The 22,118-nt window shown below is 39.9% G+C and overlaps 1 protein-coding gene and 1 long non-coding RNA gene across 3 annotated transcripts in view; both read right to left on the bottom strand.

The window, feature by feature from the left end:
• LOC135277473 (uncharacterized) overlaps window positions 1-16,207 on the bottom strand; it is a 102,115-nt gene extending 85,908 nt beyond the window's left edge. The window contains exon 1 of the long non-coding RNA XR_010345077.1: window positions 15,883-16,207. This is a non-coding gene — a long non-coding RNA (uncharacterized LOC135277473). The remainder of the gene's footprint in view (window positions 1-15,882) is intronic.
• A 141-nt stretch (window positions 16,208-16,348) lies between these two features.
• The window catches only part of LYPLAL1 (lysophospholipase like 1), a 131,261-nt gene continuing 125,491 nt past the window's right edge, over window positions 16,349-22,118 (bottom strand). Inside the window, exons 5-6 of one of the 2 annotated variants that reach the window (XM_064383511.1) lie at window positions 17,031-17,072; window positions 16,349-16,740 (exon numbers count right to left, since the gene is read on the bottom strand). In XM_064383511.1, the coding sequence (XP_064239581.1) occupies window positions 16,611-16,740; window positions 17,031-17,072 (172 nt within the window). In that variant the 3' untranslated portion in view covers window positions 16,349-16,610. Of the gene's footprint in view, window positions 17,073-22,118 lie in introns of both variants that reach the window. The other variant, XM_012459689.3, reaches the window with a different exon arrangement.

The raw sequence follows: 22,118 nt of genomic DNA, 5'->3' as shown, positions 1-22,118 counted from the left end.
TCGTTCCTACCAAGAATACATGTGCTTCTAGTTCCAAGCAAATATGTTCATATTACTGACAAATGTTATTCCAGAAAAATAGATTGATGGCCAATCAGGAATCTGTAGACTGCAGCATCCAACACAGTCCATGCATGTTCACACTTCACATTTTTGAGGTGATATTGCTGCATCTCACAATTTTTAAACTTCAAGGACATATATTGAATTTCCCACTCCCTATTTTCCATTCTATGACTGACAGATAAAGGTTGTGGTTAACCACAAACTCCATGTCCAGGCTCAGGGAAAAAGAAAAAAAAAACTCTTAGACTAGGCAACTAAGGTAAAAACATTTTCTGCAATAATTTTATCTGAGGGATAAGACTACAGGGTGGGTAATGTATAATGAATAAACCAAAATGATAGAATAAATAAGCCAAAGACAATGAAAGTGAATATTTAATATCTCTCCCTATGTGCCAGGAACTGTGCTAAATGCTTCACCTGCATCAAGATATTTCTTATTTCTCAGCAATCCTTAGACATTAGAACTATTTTCACTTTAATAAGGAATTGGAGGTTACTAAGAGTTAACCTTCCCAAGAGAACATAGAGAACATGTAGTTGAACTGAGATGCTAATTCAGGATTTTCTGACAGCAAAATCCATTTTCTTAACCACTTTCCTACATGTATTATTAGTTTTTTCCATAGAGGTAAGAGAGGTACACTCATAGAAATATAAAAATCATGAAGACGAATTTTATTTCACTTCACTTTTTTCTCAAGACTGTCATTATTTCCTTCCCCCATACTCCATAATTCATAGCATGGCCTTTGCTTTTAGTTAATCTGGGTTACAAAATGTCCTTTGAAGTCCAAGCTTGAACGAAGTGAGATAAGGGCAGGCTCCAACCATCCTCAAAGCATTCTCATTTTGTTTATTTTACTCATAGGCCTTGATCTTTTGATCTGTTTGTTCCTGCTTTCAGGATACTTGAGTGCTTGCTTATGGCACATCCTCCAACTCAAATCAGCTATTCAAACCCACAAGTTCCAATCTAGGCTCTGGTGAGTTAAGGTTCCCAGGTTCTTGGAAAGCCATGGGAACCTCAGATAGGGAGCAGGCAGGTCTGGCTGCACATGAGAAAATGAGGGAGTAAAAACTGTTGGCTTTAGTATTCAGCACCCCCATAAATAGGCACAATGTTTGCATGCCTTGAAAACAGTCAAAAAGATTCCCTCCCTTTCAGTGTGTATCACTTTGATCTGCTCAAGAACACAGTGAAGAGTGTTATAATCCCACTTTGGTCTATAGATGAGGTAACAGACTTGGAGTGTTCACTTCATCCGTAAGTAGCAAAGCTGAGGCTCAATCTCAGATCTTCTGATCCCTAATAATATTCTTTTCCAGAGAGCACACTATTACCACCTTTTAAATATTAAATTTTATCTGCATTAAATAAACAATGTAACCGGTTCAGTGTTAGTGGGGGCAACTTAAGTAGATCAAAACTAAGACTAGGATTCCAAGTCACCTACCATTTTGGTTTCTGTGACTTCTAGTCATCAACATGACAAGCAACACATGGGAGTACCTAGGTTCTAACAAGCTAAGATGTAAGTCCTGTGTTTTGAGATGAATATTGTATTAGTCCATTTTCATGCTGCTGATAAAGACATACCTGAGACTGGGAAGAAAAAGAGGTTTAATTGAACTTACAGTTCCACATGGCTAGGAGGCCTCAGAATCATGGAGGGAGGCAATAGGCACTTCTTATATGGCAAAGGCAACAGAAAATGAGGAAGATGCAAAAGCAGAAATCCCTGATAAAACTATCAGATCTCCTGAGACTTGCTCACAACCACGAGAAAAGTGTGGGGAAAACTGTCCCCATAATTCAAATTATCTCCCACTGGGTCCCTCCCACAACATATAGGAATGATGGGAGTTACAATTCAAGTTGAGATTTGGGTGGGGACACAGAGCCAAACCCTATCATTCCGCCCTGGCCCCTCCAAATCTCATGTCCTCACATTTCAAAACCAATCATGCCTTCCCAACAGTTCCCCAAAGTCTTAACTTATTTCAGCATTGGCCTAAAAGTCCACAGTCCAAAGTCTCATCTGAGACAAGGCAAATCCCTTCTGCCTATTAGCCCGTAAAATCAAAAGCCAGCTAGTTACTTCCTAGATACAATAGGGGTACAATATTGGGTAAATTCAGCAATTCCAAATGGGAGAAATTGGCCAAAACAAAGGGGTTACAGGGTCCATGCAAGTCTGAAATCCAGTAGGGCAGTCAAATTTTAAAGTTCCAAAATGATTGCCTTTGACTCACATCCAGGTCACACTGATGCAAGAGGTAGGTTCCCATGGACTTGAGCAGCTCCGCCCCTGTGGCTTTGCAAGGTACAACCTCCCTACCGGCTGCTTTCACAGGATAGTGTTGAGTGTCTGTGGCTTTTCCAGGTGTGCAGTGCAAGCTGTAGGTGGATCTACAATTCTGGGGTCTGGAGAATGATGGCTCTCTTCTCACAGCTCCACTAGCCAGTGCCCCAGTAGGGACTCTGTGTGGAGGCTCCAGTCCCACATTTCCCTTCTGTACTTCCCTAACAGAGGTTCTCCATGAGAGCTCTGCCCCTGGAGCAAACTTCTGCCTGGGCATCCAGGCGTTTCCATACATCTTCTGAAATCTAGGCGGAGGTTCCCAAACCCAATTCTTGACTTCTGTGCACCCGCAGGGTCAACACAATATGGAAGTTGCCAAGACATGGAGCTTGTACCCTCTGCAGCCTCAACCTGAGCTCTACATTGGCCCCTCAGCCATGGCAGGAGCACCTGAGACACAGGGCACCAAGTCCTAGACTGCACACAGCATGGGGACCCTGGGCCCTGCCCATGAGATGATTATTTCCTCCTAAACCTTTGGGTCTGTGATGGTAGAGGCTGTCGCAGAGGTCTCTGACATGCCCTGGAGACACTGTCCCCATTTTCTTGGGGATTAACATCCGGCTCTTCGTTACTTATGCAAATATCTGCAGCTGGCTTGAATTTCTCCTCATAAAATGGGATTTTCTCTTCTATCACATTGTCAGGCTGCAAATTTTCCAAACTTTTATGCTCTGCTTCCCTTTTAAAACTAAATGCCTTTAACAGCACCCAAGTCACCTCTTGAATGCTTTGCTGCTTAGACATTTCTTCCACCAGCTACCCTAAATCATCTCTCTCAAGTTCAAAGTTCCATAAATCTCTAGGGTTAGGGCCAAATGCCACCTGTCTGTTTGCTAAAACATAACAAGAAATACCTTTGCTCCAGTTCCCAACAAGTTCCTCATCTCCATCTGAGACCACCTCAGCCTGGATTTCATTGTCCATAACATTAACACTATTTTTGTCAAAGCCATTCACCAAGTCTCTAGGAAGTTCTAAACTTTCCCACATTTTCCTATCTTCTTCTAAGCTCTTCCAACTGTTTCAACCTCTGCCTGTTACCCAGTTCCAAAGTGGCTTTTACATTTTCAGGTATCTTTTCAGCAATGCCCCACTCTACTGGTACCAATTTACTGTATTAGTCTGTTTTCATGCTGCTCATAAAGACATACTCAAGAATGGGAAGAAAAAGAGGTTTAATGGGATTTACAGTTCCACATGGCTGGGAGGCCTCAGAATCATGATGGGAGGTGAAAGACACTTCTTACATGGTGGTGGCAAGAGAAAATGAGGAATAAGCAAAAGCAGAAAGCTCTGATAAAACCATCAGATCTCTTGAGATTTGTTCACTACCACAAGAAGAGTATGGGGGAACCTGTCTCCATGAATCAAATTATCTCCCACCAAGCCCCTCCCACAATACATGGGGATTATGGGAGTACAATTCAAGATGAGATTTATATGGGCACACAGAGCCAAACTATATCAAATATTAAAACCAGATGTTATTGACATGCATCTTGTCCTCTGATGTTTTCACCTTTGCTCTAATTCTAATGATGCTGTTAATTCATTAGGCAATTTCAGCCATCAACTCAGGTTACAAAACAGCCACACTGCCCATATCTCAGTGGCTTAACAAAATACAAGCTTATGTTTTAGTCAAATAAAATCCAAAATGAGTATTCCTAATCAGCTCTCTTCCAGCTGATGCAGGGACTTGGGTTTGGAAGAAAGCATCTCACATCCTGTCATCTTCAATTCATGACTAACGTCACCACTGAACAGAAAAGAGTGTGAAATCTTGTGTTGGAGGTCTTTATGAGCCATATCTAAAAGGGGTATATGTCAAGACTCAGTCACACACAAGATAGTCAGGAAACGCAGTCAAGCTACATTCTGAGGAGAAAGAAGAAATGGATTTGTGATTCACTAGTGGTCTCTGCCACATACTTCCATTGCTCAAGACTTATTTGAAATTCCCATTTTAAAGTTACTTTCAAAGTCAGTTTATGATCCCATAAGAAAAATAAGGGATGAGATGATTTTATATGTGTGTGTGTGTGTGTATATATATATATATACCCCAAACAATATATATAAACATACATATATATACACACACATACATATATATATAAACATACATATATATATGTGTGTATATGTATGTTTATATATATTTTTGGGGTACATGTGACAAGAAATTACATTACCAGCCTATCAACTAATGTATTTATTGAGTTTAGCCTCTGCATTAGTAAGGGTTTTCCAGAGAAACAGGACCAATGAGAGATTTATTTTATCTATCTATCTATCTATCTACCTATGTATCTTAAAGATTTGGCTTACATGATTATGGTGGATGACAAGTCCCAATATCTACATCAGCAAGCTGGAGACCCAGGAGAGGTGATGGTGTAATTCCAGTCCAAGTCTAATGGGCTGGAGACCCAGGAAGAGCCATTGCTTTCATTCAAGTCCAAAGGAAAACAAATAAAAAAAAATTTATGTCCCATCTTGGCTTTAGTTTTGCAGAAGGAATTCTTTCATACTCAGACCTTTTGTTCTATTAAGGTCTTCAACTAATTGGATGACACCCACCCAAATTAGGGATGGCAGTGTGCTTTACTCAGTCTACTAATTTAAGTATTAATCTCATTCAGAAACACACTCACAGACCCACTAGAATAATTATTTTTTTTTTCAAAATGGACAAAAAGGAAGCCTTGACTCACTTGACAAACAGAATAGACACAAACGAATGTACAATCAATACAATTCCAGAATGACTCTGAAATATAATAATTATTAACCAAATATATGGGCACCCTATAGCTCAGTCACATTGACACAAAATTAACCATCAGAGCCCCCAGTGACCTTTGGCTATTTATAAAATTTGTTGTTTACAAGTTACATATTTGACAGCATTAAGAAACCAGAGAACACAATGCATTTGTTGAAGACAATTTCCAAAGAGATTTTCCAAAAGTTTGTTGGACTTTGGCCTCTCAAACTCTAAACTGAATTCTCTTCTCACCACCCCTCCCCTCCTCTCCCCTCCCCTCTCCTCTCCTATAGATGGAGTTTCACTTTTGTTGTGAATGGCACAATTTCGGTTCACCACCACCTCAGCCTCACGAGTACAAGTGATTCTCCTGCCTCAGCCTCCTGCGTAGCTGAGATTATAGGCATGCGCCATCCTGCCTGGCTAATTTTTGTATTTTTTTAGTAAGGACAGGGTTTCTCCTGTTGGTTAGGCTGGTCTCGAACTCCTGACCTCACGAGATTGGCCTGCCTCGACCTCCCAAAGTGCTGGGATTACAGGCATGAACCACTGCACCCGGCCAGGTATATCTCTTTTCTAACTTCTGCACAACTTTCCATCCAGGCTAAAGACTTATGAAAACAGTACTTTATATGCTTCCTTTCCCAATTAGAGAATACTCTACACCCTGAAAGACAGAGAGCATATTTGTGTCTAGAGTCCTGATGGGTTAACTACCCATGTTACATGTTATATCTAATCACCTGGCATTCCAGATAGTCTAACATTTTTCTTTTGTGATCTCTCCTTATAAGGCTTGTACCTTTCATCTCCATACTGTAAATTCTGGTCCTGCCCATTTCTAATTTATTGAGCCAGAGTCCATGTAAGAACAGACTGTGGTCCCCTCAGTGACATGGCACAACTCAGCCTAGCAGGTTGAGGGATATGCCGAACTAGTGAGTAATGTCTGGGAACTCTGGCTGACATCCTCCTGTGCAAGGACAAATTTGCATTCTCACAAGTTCTTAGAATGTTTCTCCTTTAGGAACAATATCTGACACTGGAATTTTTGAAACCTGCAGTACTGTGTCAAGCCAAGCCTCCTTCCTGATAGGAAAAATGAAAGCCAATTTTGTTCTTCATTCTTGTGACTGGTTCATTGTGCTATGATCTTGTGTAGACTAGCCTTTAATTCCCTCAGAGGTGTGTGTAGACGACTTGGCATCTCAATATGTGTTTTCATGGCAATCTAGGATCTGGTACCTTCCCTGCCCTCCACAGCCACTATTTAGTGATCACTCCTTAGATTTCTGCTTCACTTTTTTCACCACACAATTAGAGTTTAATTATACATGACTTTATATTTTTGGACTCTTGTTTCCCAGTCTACACTGGTAAATTGTTAAAGGAATGGGTTGTATTTTATGCCTCTTCTGAATTCCACCCAAAGCACCTAGCATCCTGCTCTGAGTAACCTAACAGTCCTTCACTAAATAGGTGCCATGACGATGAAATCATACGAATGGCTTTTGATGACATACCAGATCTTACACATTCAAATGAATGCTTTCCTTGGCAAGGCTGACATCTGGGAGGCTACCCATATATGCCAGTGATGTTATCAATGCTCAAAATAATTTTTCAGTGACTCTCTCTGCTTGAATTAAACCGAGCATCTTGGACAATTATTTAATATTTGTTATTTAGCATCTACTATAAATTCATGGCACTGTTTTTAGTGGGTACCACAAAGATATTAGGATATAATTCCCTGTTCTCAGACAGTTTGCAGTTTTATGTAGAGGGTCAGAAAAGGTTGTAACAGCAATTATACAAGGTAAAATGTGGCAAATATCATAAGGGAGGTCTAAAGGATTATGGGGATCAGAAAGAGAAGAGGTAATTTACAGCTGAGCCTAAAGGGCACATGCAACGTCAATCTTTATCTTTGTAAATCATTGTAAATGTTTATAAGATAACTGTTTTGGTCTTAAGCAACAACTAAAAGCTTCTTAGAACTAGTTAGGGGATAAGTTATGTAAATAACTGGGTAATAACATTAAAAAAATTGGAATGGAGAAATAAATCATATCCTTAGGTTGGAAACTTGTTTTGAAGGAAACTTTCTTCAAACAGAAAAATGTAATAGCCACCTAAGCCAATCAGGTATCATAAGATACCTATGATGTTATTCACAGCTGTCTGGCATCTAATTTTTGACCATTCATCTCCACGTGTCATTTGTACCTGTTTCCTCATTTGTAAAAGTAAAGAACACATGCCACATCAAAGGTTTTCAGTGGAATTATGAAAATTTCTAGGAGTTATGGGCTTCCCTATGAGATTTCACTTGAATAAATATATGGCAATAAAATAGTATTTGAGAATTGCTGGACTGCATCTCTGTTGAGTTCTCTCACTGCTCACATAAATGCTATGCACACAGCAGATAAGGTCCAACTACCAGTGCCATTGGGTGACAAGAAACAACCAATTGCCAGCTGCAGACCATCTGCCCCATGGCCAGAAAGTCTTCGGGGTTCCCAGGCCCCAGGCACAACCCTTCTTATCTGTCAGTAGCTCTCCTGTCACCTGGTTTTATTTCCCTCAGAGTACTCATGACTCTTAAATTATTTATTAATCTACATGTATATTGTTTTTATCATCCACTAGACTATAATGTAATCCATGAAAGCAAAAAACTTGTCTGTTTTATTCACAGCTATGTCTTGAGTGACTAGATCAGTGCCTGGAACATACTAAACATCCAATACATTGCTGTTGAAAACAAATGCACAAATAAATAAATGAATTAATTGATTAATGAATAATATTTCATGCTTAAAGATTCAGGGGAAGACCTAAGGAAGATAATAAAATATAAAAATCAATTCAATAAAGAGAGAGTTGAGCATTTTCTATACTTCTGGAACTGTGTGAGGCACTGAGAAAACAGAGTGACTAGACCTATTTTTGGCGAGCTCATAGTCTATTTTGTGAAACAAAGCAAGAATGCATGGAGGACTATAGACAGGAGAAGAATAATAAAACACAACAGTGTATCAAGAAAGATCTCAAAGATCCCACCAACAAATGCTGAATGACTAAGCAGGACACCGTATAATGCATTAGGCATTTAGAGGAAGCAGGGGAATTCCTGTGAGCCGGCGTGACCAAGATCTTCAAAGAGGAGAAAAACATCCAGAATAGAAGTACGTGAAAAAGTGGCCATCCCAGGCAAAGATTGGACGTGAAAAAGGGAGAAGGACAATCTGACTGGAGAGAAAAGAAATTAACTCTTAATGAGAACCTAAGGTATGCCCCACACTAGGCAACGCATGTTCGGATAGCTTTCTCATGTATCCTCCATACATTCCTGCAAGGCGAAAAATAATATGTCTATTCCACAAATGAAAAAATTGAGACTCAGAAAGACAGGGAAACTTGCCTAGATTCACAGCCTCTCTGTAGGGATGAAGCCAGGATTTGTACCCAGATCAGTTTGATTCTGGGAACTGTGGTCCTCCTACACCTCGCAAACATCAGGAGCTTCTGGGCTGTGGAGAGCAGGGGTGGAGAGGGCAATAGTAAAAAAATGAGGCTGAAATTAACTTGCTGTTAGAATATGCTCAGGACCTGGAGTGGTATTCTATACTATAAGATAAGTGAAGATATTGGAAATGCTTGCCCAGACGAGTGACTCTTGGCAAATATTAACTTAGGAAATGTACTCTGAATGGATTGAGAGAGAGAGAAGCAAGATCAGTTAACACTTATTGAAGCATCTCTGCACTGAGGTAAGTAGAAATGAAATAGAAAGAAATAAGTATAATGGATGAACTTGCATGTAGGATTTGGGGAATTATGGGATCATCACAGGGAGAAAGTCAGCCTTAGCACCGACTCCACATCACAGGAGGAATGTGCAGCCATAGCACTGCTGGCCATACTCCTTTGCTATGCACACCCCCTTTTGGTCATTCCAGAAGTACCTTTTTCTAATTAGAGCCCCTATCCCCCCGTTCTCTCTCCCTCTCTCTTTTTCATTCTGTCTTTTCTTTGTTTTTCTTATTTGTATCATGTGTTTTTTAAAAATTCAAAATAAATATGGATTATTGTGAAATCAAAAAGGAATTTGAAAAGGGAGAATTAGTTACTGGCCACTTTTTGTAAGTGATAAAAAAGAGAAAGCATTTAAAATATATCAAGAATCAAAAATGAGAAAAAGACTCAAAATGTACATTTAAAAAGAACTCTGTTAATTAAAAATAGGAGAGTATAATAGAGTTTTTCAGAGTTTGTAAAACTTTTTAAAGAATCTTACTGAATAGAGTTATGCTATATTTGCTGGGGGGCAACTGAGTAACTGAAGTTAAGATACACATTCATTTATAAATTAAAAATAAAAGCAAGCACCTGCCTTTTTCCATGTCCCAGAAACTACAAGATTAAGAGGCACAGTGCATATGAAACTTCTTTAGATTTTTTTTGGAGGTTTATTGAAATATATCTTAGAATAAAAGTATGGTCTACATAGAATTGAAAACAAACATATTTTTCCCATGCTTTATAATCACAACTTCCTTTTAGCCTAGTACAATTTTCCTTCTATATAGTTCTTATTCTTGAAAAGAGAAAGCAAACCTTTAAATAGCTAAAAGATAATTTCTATCACTAGCTAATTCTGAACTCTCAGGACATTAGAAAATGTTAGGATAAAGAATCTCATAGGTTCATAAAGTGCCCGCCCTTTTTTTCTCTTTTCTTTTTATAAATCTCTTTTCCACCTGTACATGGGCCATAAGTAAAGATTATTAAAAATTTATAGGAAAGATAAATTCTGTGCCAAAAATAACCATTATTTTCACAAGATAGTCATGCTCCTTCATGTAAATGCCCCAAAAGATAATAATTTAACAATTTTTTCCTTATGATTATATTTGTATAAAAACATTGAAGTATTATATAGGACAGGTACAATGGCTCACACCTGTATCCCAGCACTTTGGGAGGCCGAGGTGGGAAGATCCCTTTAGCCAAGGAGCTTGAGACCAGCCTGGGCAACATAGAGAAACCCTGTCCCTACAAAAACGAAACATATTAGCTGGGCAAAGTGGCACTTGCCTGTAGACCCTGCTACTCAAAAGGCTGAGGTGGGGCAGGAAGATTGCTTGAGCCCAGGAGATTGAGGGTGCAGTTAGCTGTGTTCGTACCACTGCACTCCAGCCAGGGTGTCAGAGCGAGACCTTGTCTCGCTTGTAACAGTGTTTGCTCACCCTGGTAAGTTGAGTCCCACATTGGCTGCTTCCAATTGATTATTTGTGGAAATACTGTATATATACCTATGTGTGTGTACATATATATATGTACGACCCCCCAAAAAAAATCAGCTTTGAGAAAAAAACTAGTCAGCTTCAAGTAAGTGAAAATTTTAGGGCCAGTGGTAGCTGGTGATAACTTTTTCCCCTTCAGGTCATTCTGAAGCATTGATATATTTTGCACATGTGGCTCCAGTCTTCATGTTTTCCCATCTAAGCTTAGGCCAGCTCACGAAAGGGCAACATTCTACAGTGGGAAGAGAACCAACTTTACAGTCAGGCATTCCTGGACTTGAGTTGCTGCCGCTCCACTATTTAAAAGTCGCGAGTCCTTGGACAAATCACTTCACCTTTCTGATTTGAACTTTCCCCATCTGTCCAATGGGGATGACTCACCACCAACCCATTACCTATCAGGCCCTCGATAAACACCAGTATGCATGCTCTCACATCCCCCACACCTAAACCCCTTCCAAAAAAAAAAACGCACACACACACAGATATCTCTTTGAATCTATTGAATCTATTATTTCACATAATATCTTCTTTTTTTTTTTAAACATTTTCTGTGGTTTCCAAAACCAAATGTATGTGATAATGCATAGTACATATTACTATGATGTAATAACCTATAACAGTGTTTGCTCACCTTGCTATGGTGAGTCCCACATTGGCTGCTTCCAATTGGTTATCTGTGGAAACACTTTACCCTTTTATAAGGGTGAATCTAGAGTGCACTGAGTAATGCATAATAAAATTAGTTTTAGAGTAAAAGAACCAAGTTTAAAAGAAAATAAAAGTGAGGGGGGAGGGCAGATAAGCACAGTAAAATAATCCTCAATGACTTCATTGTGAAGTAATGACTTTTACCAAATAACTGCATTGTAGTTTTATCTTTCCAACCAAGATTGTGTTAATGCTCTAAAATTAAGTCTCTTGTGAAAGTTATCTGGAATTTCTCAACGAGTTTTTAAAGGGGTTTTATTTTTTCATTGGAGGTCATGCCTCAAGAATTTGTAGGAATTCCGCCTGGAAAGTAATAATCAGTGGAAACTGGCAGTCAAAGCTAATTTATATTACTCTTCCAGATAAAAATTCCTTCCGTCTTAGACCTGCATTTCAAAAAAGATTATTATCACTCTGGAGAGAATACATCAGTGTAGAAAAAAAAAAAGAATGACCTCAAGGATGTCTTCACTGCCTCTGTGCAGCTCCAGGTCTGCTTCTTTTTAAACCTCCTTTTTAAAATCCTCTCTTAGGAAATGTTTTGAGGCTATTCAAAGCCAGGGGATGTCTCAGAGGCCTGCTTGGGAGAACTCTCAGAATAATGTTCCCTAATTTGCCTGTTGTGGGAGTTCATGGTACGTCTTGGGTGGTGGGAAAAGGACAGAAGTAGGAAATATGGGGGAGAGAGAGGTTCAGTAACTGCCCTAAGAGGAGGAAGGTGTTTTTCATATATTCTCATTCCCTTAGTGACTAGAGGAATTGGTTGTGCTCAAATCAGAGCCTCAGCCCCTCCTTTAGTGGTCATGTTTTCATATGCATGACACATTCATGAGGTTGCATGCTTAATGAAAAAGCCTTGGCTTTTAAGATGAAGGACCTAAATATATTTTATTTTATTTTATTTTTGAGACAGGGTCACACTCCAGCACCCGGGCTGGAGTTTAGTGGCCCTATCTCAGCTCACTGCAGGCTCAACCTCCCGGGCTCAGGTGATTCTCCCACCATAGCCTCTCAAGTAGCTGGGACTACAGGTGCACACCACCATGCCTGACTAATTTTTGTATTTTTAGTAGAGACAGGGTTTCACCATGTTACCCAAGCTGGTCTTGAACTCTTGGGGTCAAGGGATCCATACCACTCGGCCTCCCAAAATGCTGGGATCTACTAGGCCAGGCCAGTAGATCTAAATTTAAATTTCAAGTTCTCCATTTACTAGTTCCTTCATTTACAAGTTACTTAACCTCTGTGAGTCTCAGTCTCTATCTATAAAATGGGTTTTATGGAACTGTTAAGGGGAGTAAGGTGGTTGTTCTGCTTAATCATGCAGCTCAGTGTTTGAATAGATCCTACTAAAAGTTTGTTGGTAAAACAAATGAATAAATAAGTGTTAGTTCCTTCTACCCTCTCTATCACATCCAGAGAATTTAGGAAATGTCAACTCCAATGTGAATAACTTTGAAGGATCTGTTGAAGGATCCAGCCAATGAAGTACAAATGTACTAGTACTTTCTTTAGTAATTTTGAAAATGTTTTTGAATCAATACCAACAAAAATCCACAAAAGAGATATGCCAAATCATTATTTGTATGACTAAATCAGACATTCAGAAGCCTCATCCATTTCTCAAGACTATGAGCCTATACCTAAGTGGCTAAGAATAACTTTTCAGGACCACTTTTTATTCACAGGATTTCAATGTGAGACACTGCCAAAAACAGACCCAGTATCAAAACCAAATGGCCTGCCTCTTTTTTTAAAAAAAATCATCTGAGATATGTGTAATAGGCCAGACTCACCAAATTCCAGCATTCAACTGAACAGAGCAAAACTGAACAGAGGAAGTATTCTATTTACTAAGAATTCAATCAGTCTTATTGAAATATTTAAGAGTTGAACCAAAATGTACAAGCATCATAAATACAGTTTGTACAATTCCAGAAAGCATCTATCTGGGACAAAGCCATTGTTAATCCAATGTGTTTTTTTCAGTGGGTAGGTAATTCTTTAACAGTAGAAACAGAAGACAGATTTGCTTCCAATTGTGAGCTCATTCCTAAGGTCACAACTGAAAGCTGACAGAGAAACAGAGTCCAAAATAAACATCAGTTTGGACTATAAAGCATTTCTCTCTGAGGGTGCCCAGGTTTATATGAAGGAATTCCACCTCAAAAAGTGAAATCTAACTCACTTTTCCCAGTTATTAGCGGGCACGTCTAGTGTCTGCCTGTTCACATTGATCCATTCCTCAACCTCAAATCCATTTTCCAAAGACCCTGGCTTAAGAACCACATGGAACCAGAGTTCTGATTCGTTGCACTTTAGTTGCTTAGAGGGGTAAAAAAACAGTTATAAACTATCTGTAGGAACAGTCCCTAACATGGTTGGCCAGAAAAGCTCAGTGAGAGAGCCAAAAAGTTTAATTTGTTGTAGCCTATGATTTCTTAGTAAATATTAACTAATGTTGGAAGTATGCATGGATTTACTTCTCTAGGCTGTTTGAACCTTTTAAATCATAATTTTTTAAAACAAAAAAATTTAAGCAAGACCTTAAAAAAGTGACTCATAAAAGAAGGGTGTTTTGTTAGCTTCCCTTGCCTGCCTCCAAGCTACCCGTCTTCAGGGTGATGTTTTTCTTTCATGAGCTTGTCCCCTCCACTTACGTGCCTGGTTGATGGATAATTCCGTCTGCAGGTGTCTCAAAGACCCTGCGTACCCTTTTGGTTAGATGCCCAAACAAACTAATCACTGTTCACAGAGGCACTCACCTTCCTTACCCTTTGTCTCAGTCATGACAAACTGAATGCCCAGCCATATTAGGACTGAAGATTTAACCGTTTATTCAAGTGCAGAACCCCAGAGGCCCTCCACAGAGTGACAGCTGGAAAGTAACCCAGAAATCTGCAAATCTCCTAGCCATCAAAGGCATCTTCCTGGCCCAGGAAGATGCTCTATAGATCTAGAAATAACTGTTTATATGGGCTGGATTTTCAGAAGTTATTATTTTTTATGACTGATTCATTTATATATTCATTTATTTCCAAAATGTCAGATGCTACCCTCTTGTACCCCATGGGCAGAGAACTTTAAAATTTATAAAATTTTCATCATGTATGCATTAATTTGTTATTTATCAGATATTGATTTAACACCAACTATGTGCCAACAAAAGAAATGAGGGAAAAGGCACACTTAGAAAGAGAAAAAGCAATTTTAAAGACAAGAAAGGCTACATAATATATTGCAGGAAATGAGTAGGTCAGTGTGGCTGGAGCTTAGCATTCATTCATTGGAGAAGACAAGTATCAACTAGGGGCTAGAAGGCTGGGGGACTTAGGGGAAGGTGCTGAAATGGCTCATTGCAAAGACCTTCCGAATGCCAAGGTGAGGATTTTGGATTTGATTCTGTAAGCAAAAGAGAGCTTAAAAAAGCATATGATCAGATTTGTGATGAGGAACAATGATGGTGTTAGTTGTAGTTTTGGTGGGTAGCTGGAGTGGGGGACAGACCAATGGCAAATAAACCAGTAGAAAGACTCTGGCAATCTGGAGGCTCTGAATTATGGCAGTGAAGAGAAGTTGAAGAGAAGGGCACGTTAGGGAATTGAAGGAAGATAAGTCAACATGACCTCATGGCACACCTCTTTTAGAACAGACAGTTTTTGCTAGCATATGTTGCTTAAAATAAAAGGCCTCAAAGCTGGGAACTGAGAATCTCTTTTAAATACTGAATTTATAAAAATAGCAGGAAATTTTGTCTTATGTCATTCTTTACTAATACGTGACTTCAGAACTAAACCAAAAAAATATCAAATCAAGCAAATTTACAATGACAAAAGTTCCTTGTGTGGGAGAAGATGAAAGTCCCTTAGAGACTTCATAAACCAGCTCCATGTTTCTCAATGGTTGTGTGTTGTGAACAACTGTGATGTGCGTCATAATTAGGTTTCTTAAATGACAATAGAAGGCAGCATATGTAGGTTTTTGGTAGCAGTGATGATAAAGGCATAGGCAAGTTAAGAAACTTACCTGCAATCACATATCCGTAAGTGGGAGGGCCAGGGTGAACTCAAAAAGTCTGTAGTGGATGCTGTGGAGTGTTGCCCAGAGCTGCTTTTAGGACCAAAGAAGGTACTCATTTTCCCAAGAGCAAAGAAAGACTATTGACTGTTCATAACTCCTGATTCCTTCAGGAACTGTCATTGGCTGAAAGAAGCTGCCTCCACCCAAGGTTCAGACTAGGGGTTGAGGTGGGATACAATTGCCTTAATTGGAAAACTCTGGAAAGGTAATCCCAGCTCTAGAACTCCCAGAAGGATTCATTGAGGCCTCTGTGGCAACTTCATTGCAGTTCAACTTCTGCCTCTGGACAATATTGCTTCTTTTCTTCCTCCAAAGATGTTAATTCCAGGAGCACTTTCTGTAAGGCCGTTCGCCTCGCCAGGAGCTGGGACACGCCCCACCCCCGCTCCGCGCCTAGAAATTACATCACCACTCCACGCCCGGCACCAAGCTCTGCACTCAGCACCTAGCTCGCTTTTAAAGAACCCCGCCAAAATTCAAAAGCGGCCCCGCCAGAACCTGCCCAAAAGCATTTTGTCCCATCCAGGTCCCACTCCCCCTGGGCGGCCCGCTCACCGGAAATCCCGCCTACCTGTCAATAGCAGCTTGCTACGTCCACGTCCTGCTTTCCCACAACCAATCAAACGCCTCCACTCCCTATAAAACCCGACGTCTGCGAGGGGTCCGTGCGACTTCTCCGGCCCCTCCTGTTGGGCCGCAGAACCTCGCCCGGGAGCCGATTAATTGCCTCTCATTTAAAACTTTCTTTCTCTCAGCACTTTGGGAGGCCGAGGCGGGTGGATCACGAGGTCATGAGATCGAGACCATGCTGGTCAACATGGTGAAACCCCGTCTCTACTAAAAGTACAAAAATTAGCTGGGCATGGTGGAGCGTGCCTGTAATCCCAGCTACTCAGGAGGCTGAGGCAGGAGAATTGCCTGAACCCAGGAGGCAGAGGTTGCGGTGAGCCGAGATCGCGCCATTGCACTCCAGCCTGGGCAACAAGAGCGAAACTCCGTCTCAAAAAAAAAAAAAAAAAAAAAAAAACTTACACTTTCTAATAAACCTATTGCGTTCTAGTTTCCATCCAGAGTCTGTGCCTCGGGAACCTGAGCTGTGGGAAGGCTTGACGTCAATGCATGTGTCCTTAGCTATTAAGCCAAGTAGTGGAAGAGTCATCATAAGGAATTTGAACCAGACCTAAAGGAAGAGTAGATTTTCAAAGACCAAAATTTGGTGCTTAGGCCACAAGGAATAATGGGGAAATGAATATTTAGTGAGCAATGAACTAGATGAGTCATCTGGCAAGAGCAAAGCATTCAAGTCATTATCAGAGACAAGTAAGGGAGCAGCTCAGGTGGCTCTTGGACACCACAGTCAGGAGCTTCTGTCTCACTCTGTTCTCCATGAAAAACAGAAGACTGAATCAGAAGAAAATGAATCAGGCATCTGTGGACAAGACAGAAAGGAAAGTTGAGGAGGAGAGTAAATATGAGTGACATTTTATGTTAAACATCCTCAAAGATTCTTGACTAATTGAATAAGGGAAGCCAGGGAAAGATAGAAGTCACAGAAATTTGAAAGCTTTGACAAAGGCAGGCATCCTTCCAGGGAGATGTTATTTGTTTGCCCTCTCAGGAACATCTTCAGGATAGAGTTAATATGAATGTAGATGAGTTCAAGGACATCTCTCTTCTATCAAATGGCTATTAAAATTCTCCTCTTCCGTGAAATCTTACTTGATCAGCTTTCTCCAGCAAATTTTCCATTTCAATGGTAGTCTGAAAGGGAAAACAATGAGAAAATAGTCAAATGGCTTTGGAGATAATCTGCAGTTTGGATATTTCCACAGGAATTAGTGCCATAGACCACACAGGTCTGTGCTGGGCATGTGAAGCATGGAGACTGAATAAACTGGCGGACAAGGCAGAGAAAATGTAAGCCCTGTAATGCATGTTTTTATTGTCTTTCCAAGGGCATCTTTTCTCTTCCTGAAGCCTGAGGTTCTTATTAACCTCAGATGCCGTATTTGAAATACAAGCTACTTCAATATGTATTAATTCTATTCTTGATATATTATATGTTAAGATACATAAGCTGTTTTTTAATATATGCACATGTAGTGGCTCAGTCATAATCAGATACTAATCACTTGATGAAATCAGTAGGAGAGATATTACACAAAAATACTGTTTCGTGTTTTGTAATCAGCCTTCCAAAGACAAATTCTTGCTGGCTTTTGGCCATAGAAAACAAGATGTTTAATTTCAATGTGAATTTCTTGATTCCATATTTAAATAAACAACAAATTGTGACAGATGAGAAAAACAATGTCTCCAGTGATATGACTGCACTAAATTGCCAACTTGGGGGAGGGGAGAGAGTTGGGGGAAGAGAGACTATATTTTTAAACTGTAAGCCAGGGATATAAAAACCAAAATTATAAATTTGGGTCATGAGATTCATTCTTTCTAATATCTTTTACATAATATTATAATCAACCTATTGTTTGAGGGAAATACCCTGTATTCCTTCCCATTTCTACTATCTCTCTCACTCTTTTTACTTTTTTTTTTTTTTCAGCTCTGTATGGTTTGCTGAGACCAGAAATGCCAAAACTCTGTGGAGAACAGCTGTTCTCATTTCTGGCTCATCTGCTAAGGAAGTGCTCAGAATCTCCTCAAAAGGCTCCTGCAAGCTCTCCCACCCCAGATGTAAACTCGGAGACTGATTTTGTAGTCTTTGAAAGAAATGATTAGATGCAGTAGAACTGAAGTTTCCTTGAATCTTGAACCACTGAACCTACTATGTGAAAATTATTTGGAGGCCACAGCTAACAAGTGGCAGAGCTCTCCAAAGGTCCCCAAGCAGTGAGGCCACTAGTATATTAACAAGATATCAATCATCTATGCCTTTGGGTGGGAGCAGAGGTCATTGCTTTTGGTAAGAATGGATGTCTCCTACCCCAGGAAGCGTTCCCTGAAGCCCCAACTGCCAGACTAGGTCAATAGCTCTTCTATGGGTGCACAGAAAGCCTTGCCTCTCTATCTCAACACACTAACTATAAAACACATATTTTTATAATAACCTTAGAAACAGAGGATCTACCTTACTTGACATTGTACCCCAGTGTAGTGCACAGTCTGTAGTACATCTAAAGTGCTCAGTGAATATCCTAAAGATGGAATCAGTTTTTAAATCAGCTGGATGTAGCGAGGAGACTAGATGGGGTGCAAAAGGCAGCTGTACTGGAGAAATGAGGAGGGCAGAGAGGTTTTAGTCCTAATTTTAGGTTTCGGACTCTGACGGAAGCATGTCCTACAGACTGGTAGGGCATCAGCAGAAGGTAGCATGAGTGCCAAAAAGGTTGCTCTGACAGGCAGAGAGAGCATTTGAGTTTAGATCTTCCTAAACCCCTCGGCTGGACTCCCAGGTTGCATGGGCAGGACTCAGCAATTCCTACTTGTTCCAAATGGAGGATGTGACATTGCTGGGAATCTGGGATTACAAGAGGGGAGTCCAGTGGTTGGTGTGAAAGTGCCTTGCGGTTATGAACTTCAGGGCATAGTATCTGGCTGGGAATCAAATTTGAGTCCTTTTGAGATCTCAGGGCTTTCACATCCCTGGGAGAGGTGGAGGGGGTCAGCAGGGAGGACAACCTGTCCCGTTAGCTGAGATTTTAGGATCAGAAAGCAGCAACACAAGGTGGTGTCAGGAGAGACAAGGCATCGCTGCAGTACCCGAGGAGCAAAAGGACAGGCGAAGAGTCCACACGCGCATCTCTATCATGTGGCCCCCACCACACACCCAGGTGCCTGCTTGAAAGAGCAGGAGGATGGGAAGAACTACATTCATAAATGCCTGATATGTAGATTATTTCAATTATTGCATTAAACTGTAACCAATCCTGAAAAAAAAGCAAGCAAGTTGGGTTTTTCTTTCCTTCTCTCTCTCTCTCTCTTTTTTTTTTTTTTTGGCTTTATTCTGCAATCCTGCTCCCAATGAGTGGAGGCTTTTGATGACAGACTATTTTGCAACATAATAAATAAGCTACATGTCTTTTTTTCTTTTTGCACACATGAACATAGCGTGAGGGCATCTGTAACCCTGTGACAGGTCATTTTAATGACTAATCTACGTAGATAGAAGAAAAAGACTTGGCCTAACTCGGCACCTAAGTAGAGAGCTAAGAGATTGGGGGAGAAATCTTATCTCCAGTCCCACCAAGAGTCAGGAGGCCTGGTGAAACCTGAATATTAGGGAGGAGGTGGGTTAGTACCCCTGAAACATAGTAAGCATGATTATTATCATTAGAGAAGAATCATTAGTGAAGTCGGTTGACATGTGTTCCCAACAAAACAAGGGACAGTAGATTGTAGAGAAGATTGAGAGCTGGCACTTATTTCAAATATTTGTATGCTTTTTACTTCTTGTACTTCCAAAGCATCCAAAAGAGCAGACAAAAAATAAATAAGAAACTATTTTCCTCCACATCTAATAGAAGTTAGAAGACAACTAAAACACAAACTGGCAATATCTGGATCAGAGATTCGTTGGTCTTGCATTATGTAACATGTTGAAAATTTATAAATATGCAAAGATTATTTGAGTATTTTCCTTTTTGTTTGATATTTTTTTTTCTGTCAACAAACACCATTGTATGAAATAACATAATTGAGTAGAGTTATTTAACACTTACTGTATACCAAGTGTTAGTTTAGGCACTTTATAGAAGTTTACCCAAGCGATGATTAACAACCCTTGAAGTGGGTGCTATTAATTCCCCACATTACAAACAGGGAAACGGACAGAATGATACTAAGCAACTCGATTGAGATTTTACAGCCAGTAATAGTAGATACAGGATTGAATCCCAGGTTTTCCATCACCATAAACTGTGCTTACCTCCTACACCAGGCTGGTCTGTGAATAAAGTATATTCAACAAAACTTTGTTAATACCAGTCATATATAAGGTACATGTATAGAATATAGAAAAGATAGTGCATGTGGGTATCCAGACCCCAAGAGAGGATTCTTGGATGTTGCACAAAAAAGAATTTGGGGTGAGTCCACAGTGCAAAATGAAAGTAAGTTTATTAAGAAAGCAAAGTGGTGAAAGAATACTCCACAGAGTAGGGCACTCCCGAAAGTAAGAGGAGGAACATTCCCACTCTAGGTACAATGCTTGTTTATATATAGGATAACGGCAACAACAGCAAAAATCATAGGGAGATGTGCTCTACTTACTATAAGCATTTGTGGTAAAGGATTGATTTTCTTAATCACCATATTTTGTAAGAATCAAATTATTATCTTTAAAGCAAAATTAGAAATGCTTCTCAAGATATTGGGATATCAGAACATTCCTGAGTCTGGATTTGTTTAATAAACATTATTAATCTGTTCTTTTAACCCTAAACATGTAGAGGCTAGGAATAACTAACTTCCCGGGAATGTAGCCTAGAAAGTCCCAGCCGTCAGTCAAGATGGAGTTGCTCTGGTTCAAATGCCTCTGACAGTGAGATGGAAGCCATGGAAGCACACTAGCAGGAGAAAGCAAATACGCCTAAGATGACACAGCAGTACAGAGCCACAATCGTGTCCCTTTATTTGCTTATTTATTTGTAGCATGAAACCAAGACATCACACCTGAGCATTCTGATGGGTCCTGGCAAGAGCGCCAAGGTGACCTGTTGTTTCTCTTAGCCTGACATTTCTCAGCCTCCTGGCATTAGAAAGGCAGAGCCAAACCTCCAGGACCTTGCTGCTTACCTGCAGCTCTGAGTCCCAGGTTACTAGATTTGGAGGATTTTGGAGCAGTAGGATTGGCCATTAGACACTATTTCTCATTCAGTTAAGGAAGGGGTAACAACTAATGTGTTTCTCTGATGAAAAAAGTAGTGTGGCCAAGGAGCTTTAGTATCAGAGAGATTTGCTTGGATTTAAACCCAGATTTGGTCACCTAATTATGCCATCTTTGAAATGTTTATTTAACTTTATTTATAAAATGAGGAGGGCATAAGTGATTGTGGACATTAGCTAAAGCAATATGTTTGAAAGTATTTGACAATACCAGGAGCTCAAGAAAAAGGAAAACATCTAAAAGATAACGTGGGTGAAAGGACTGAGGGTAATTTTCTACTTGAAGCAGAGTCTTCACTGAACAACATGCTACTTTCTGACCATGCCTACACTCTACAGCCTATTGGGTTGAGTTATAGATTTTTACATGTGTGGCATATTCTTTTCTCACACTAGCTCTCTTGCCATGTTCTGTCTGCTATTAATCTGTAAGATCATTAGGCATAAGGATTGTGACTTCAATTTCTTTTATATTCTCTTTCCATAGTACCTAATAAAAACTCCCCACAGAGCCTCCATTCTGTGATAAGAATACAAATGTACAGCACTTTACAATTTACAAAATCATTTCACATGCATCACCTCATTTGATCTCATCGCACCTCTCATGGGCTTTCTTGGTTCTCAGATCACAATGATTAAGAGGTGGACAGACTAAGTAATGATCAGGTTTCAGCATTAAGCATAGCATGTACTCTGATATTTATCGAATTTTTCTTTGCCACCTCCTTTTTCTCCCTAACCTTGTGCCCTTCAAAATATATCTCAGTTACACACCCTTGGGTCCTGTGCCTTTGGAAAAAGAAATTTCCAAAGGCAAAAAACAAAAAAACAAAAAAACAAAAAAAACCCAAGAGGTAACTCGTGTCAGTGCATTTCTGCATGCCCTCCCTAGAAGGAAAGGAACACATGTTTATCATCCAGATGTATTAAGACATTAACATTTCCTGACCCCATTCAAGC

The sequence above is a fragment of the Aotus nancymaae genome, unplaced genomic scaffold (assembly GCF_030222135.1).
Source record: "Aotus nancymaae isolate 86718 unplaced genomic scaffold, 86718_ANA_hifiasm-v0.15.2.pri h1tg000032l_0, whole genome shotgun sequence".
Classification (NCBI taxonomy): domain Eukaryota; kingdom Metazoa; phylum Chordata; class Mammalia; order Primates; family Aotidae; genus Aotus; species Aotus nancymaae.
Note: the sequence above shows the minus strand (reverse complement) of the source record. Positions and strands in the feature narration are given on the sequence as shown.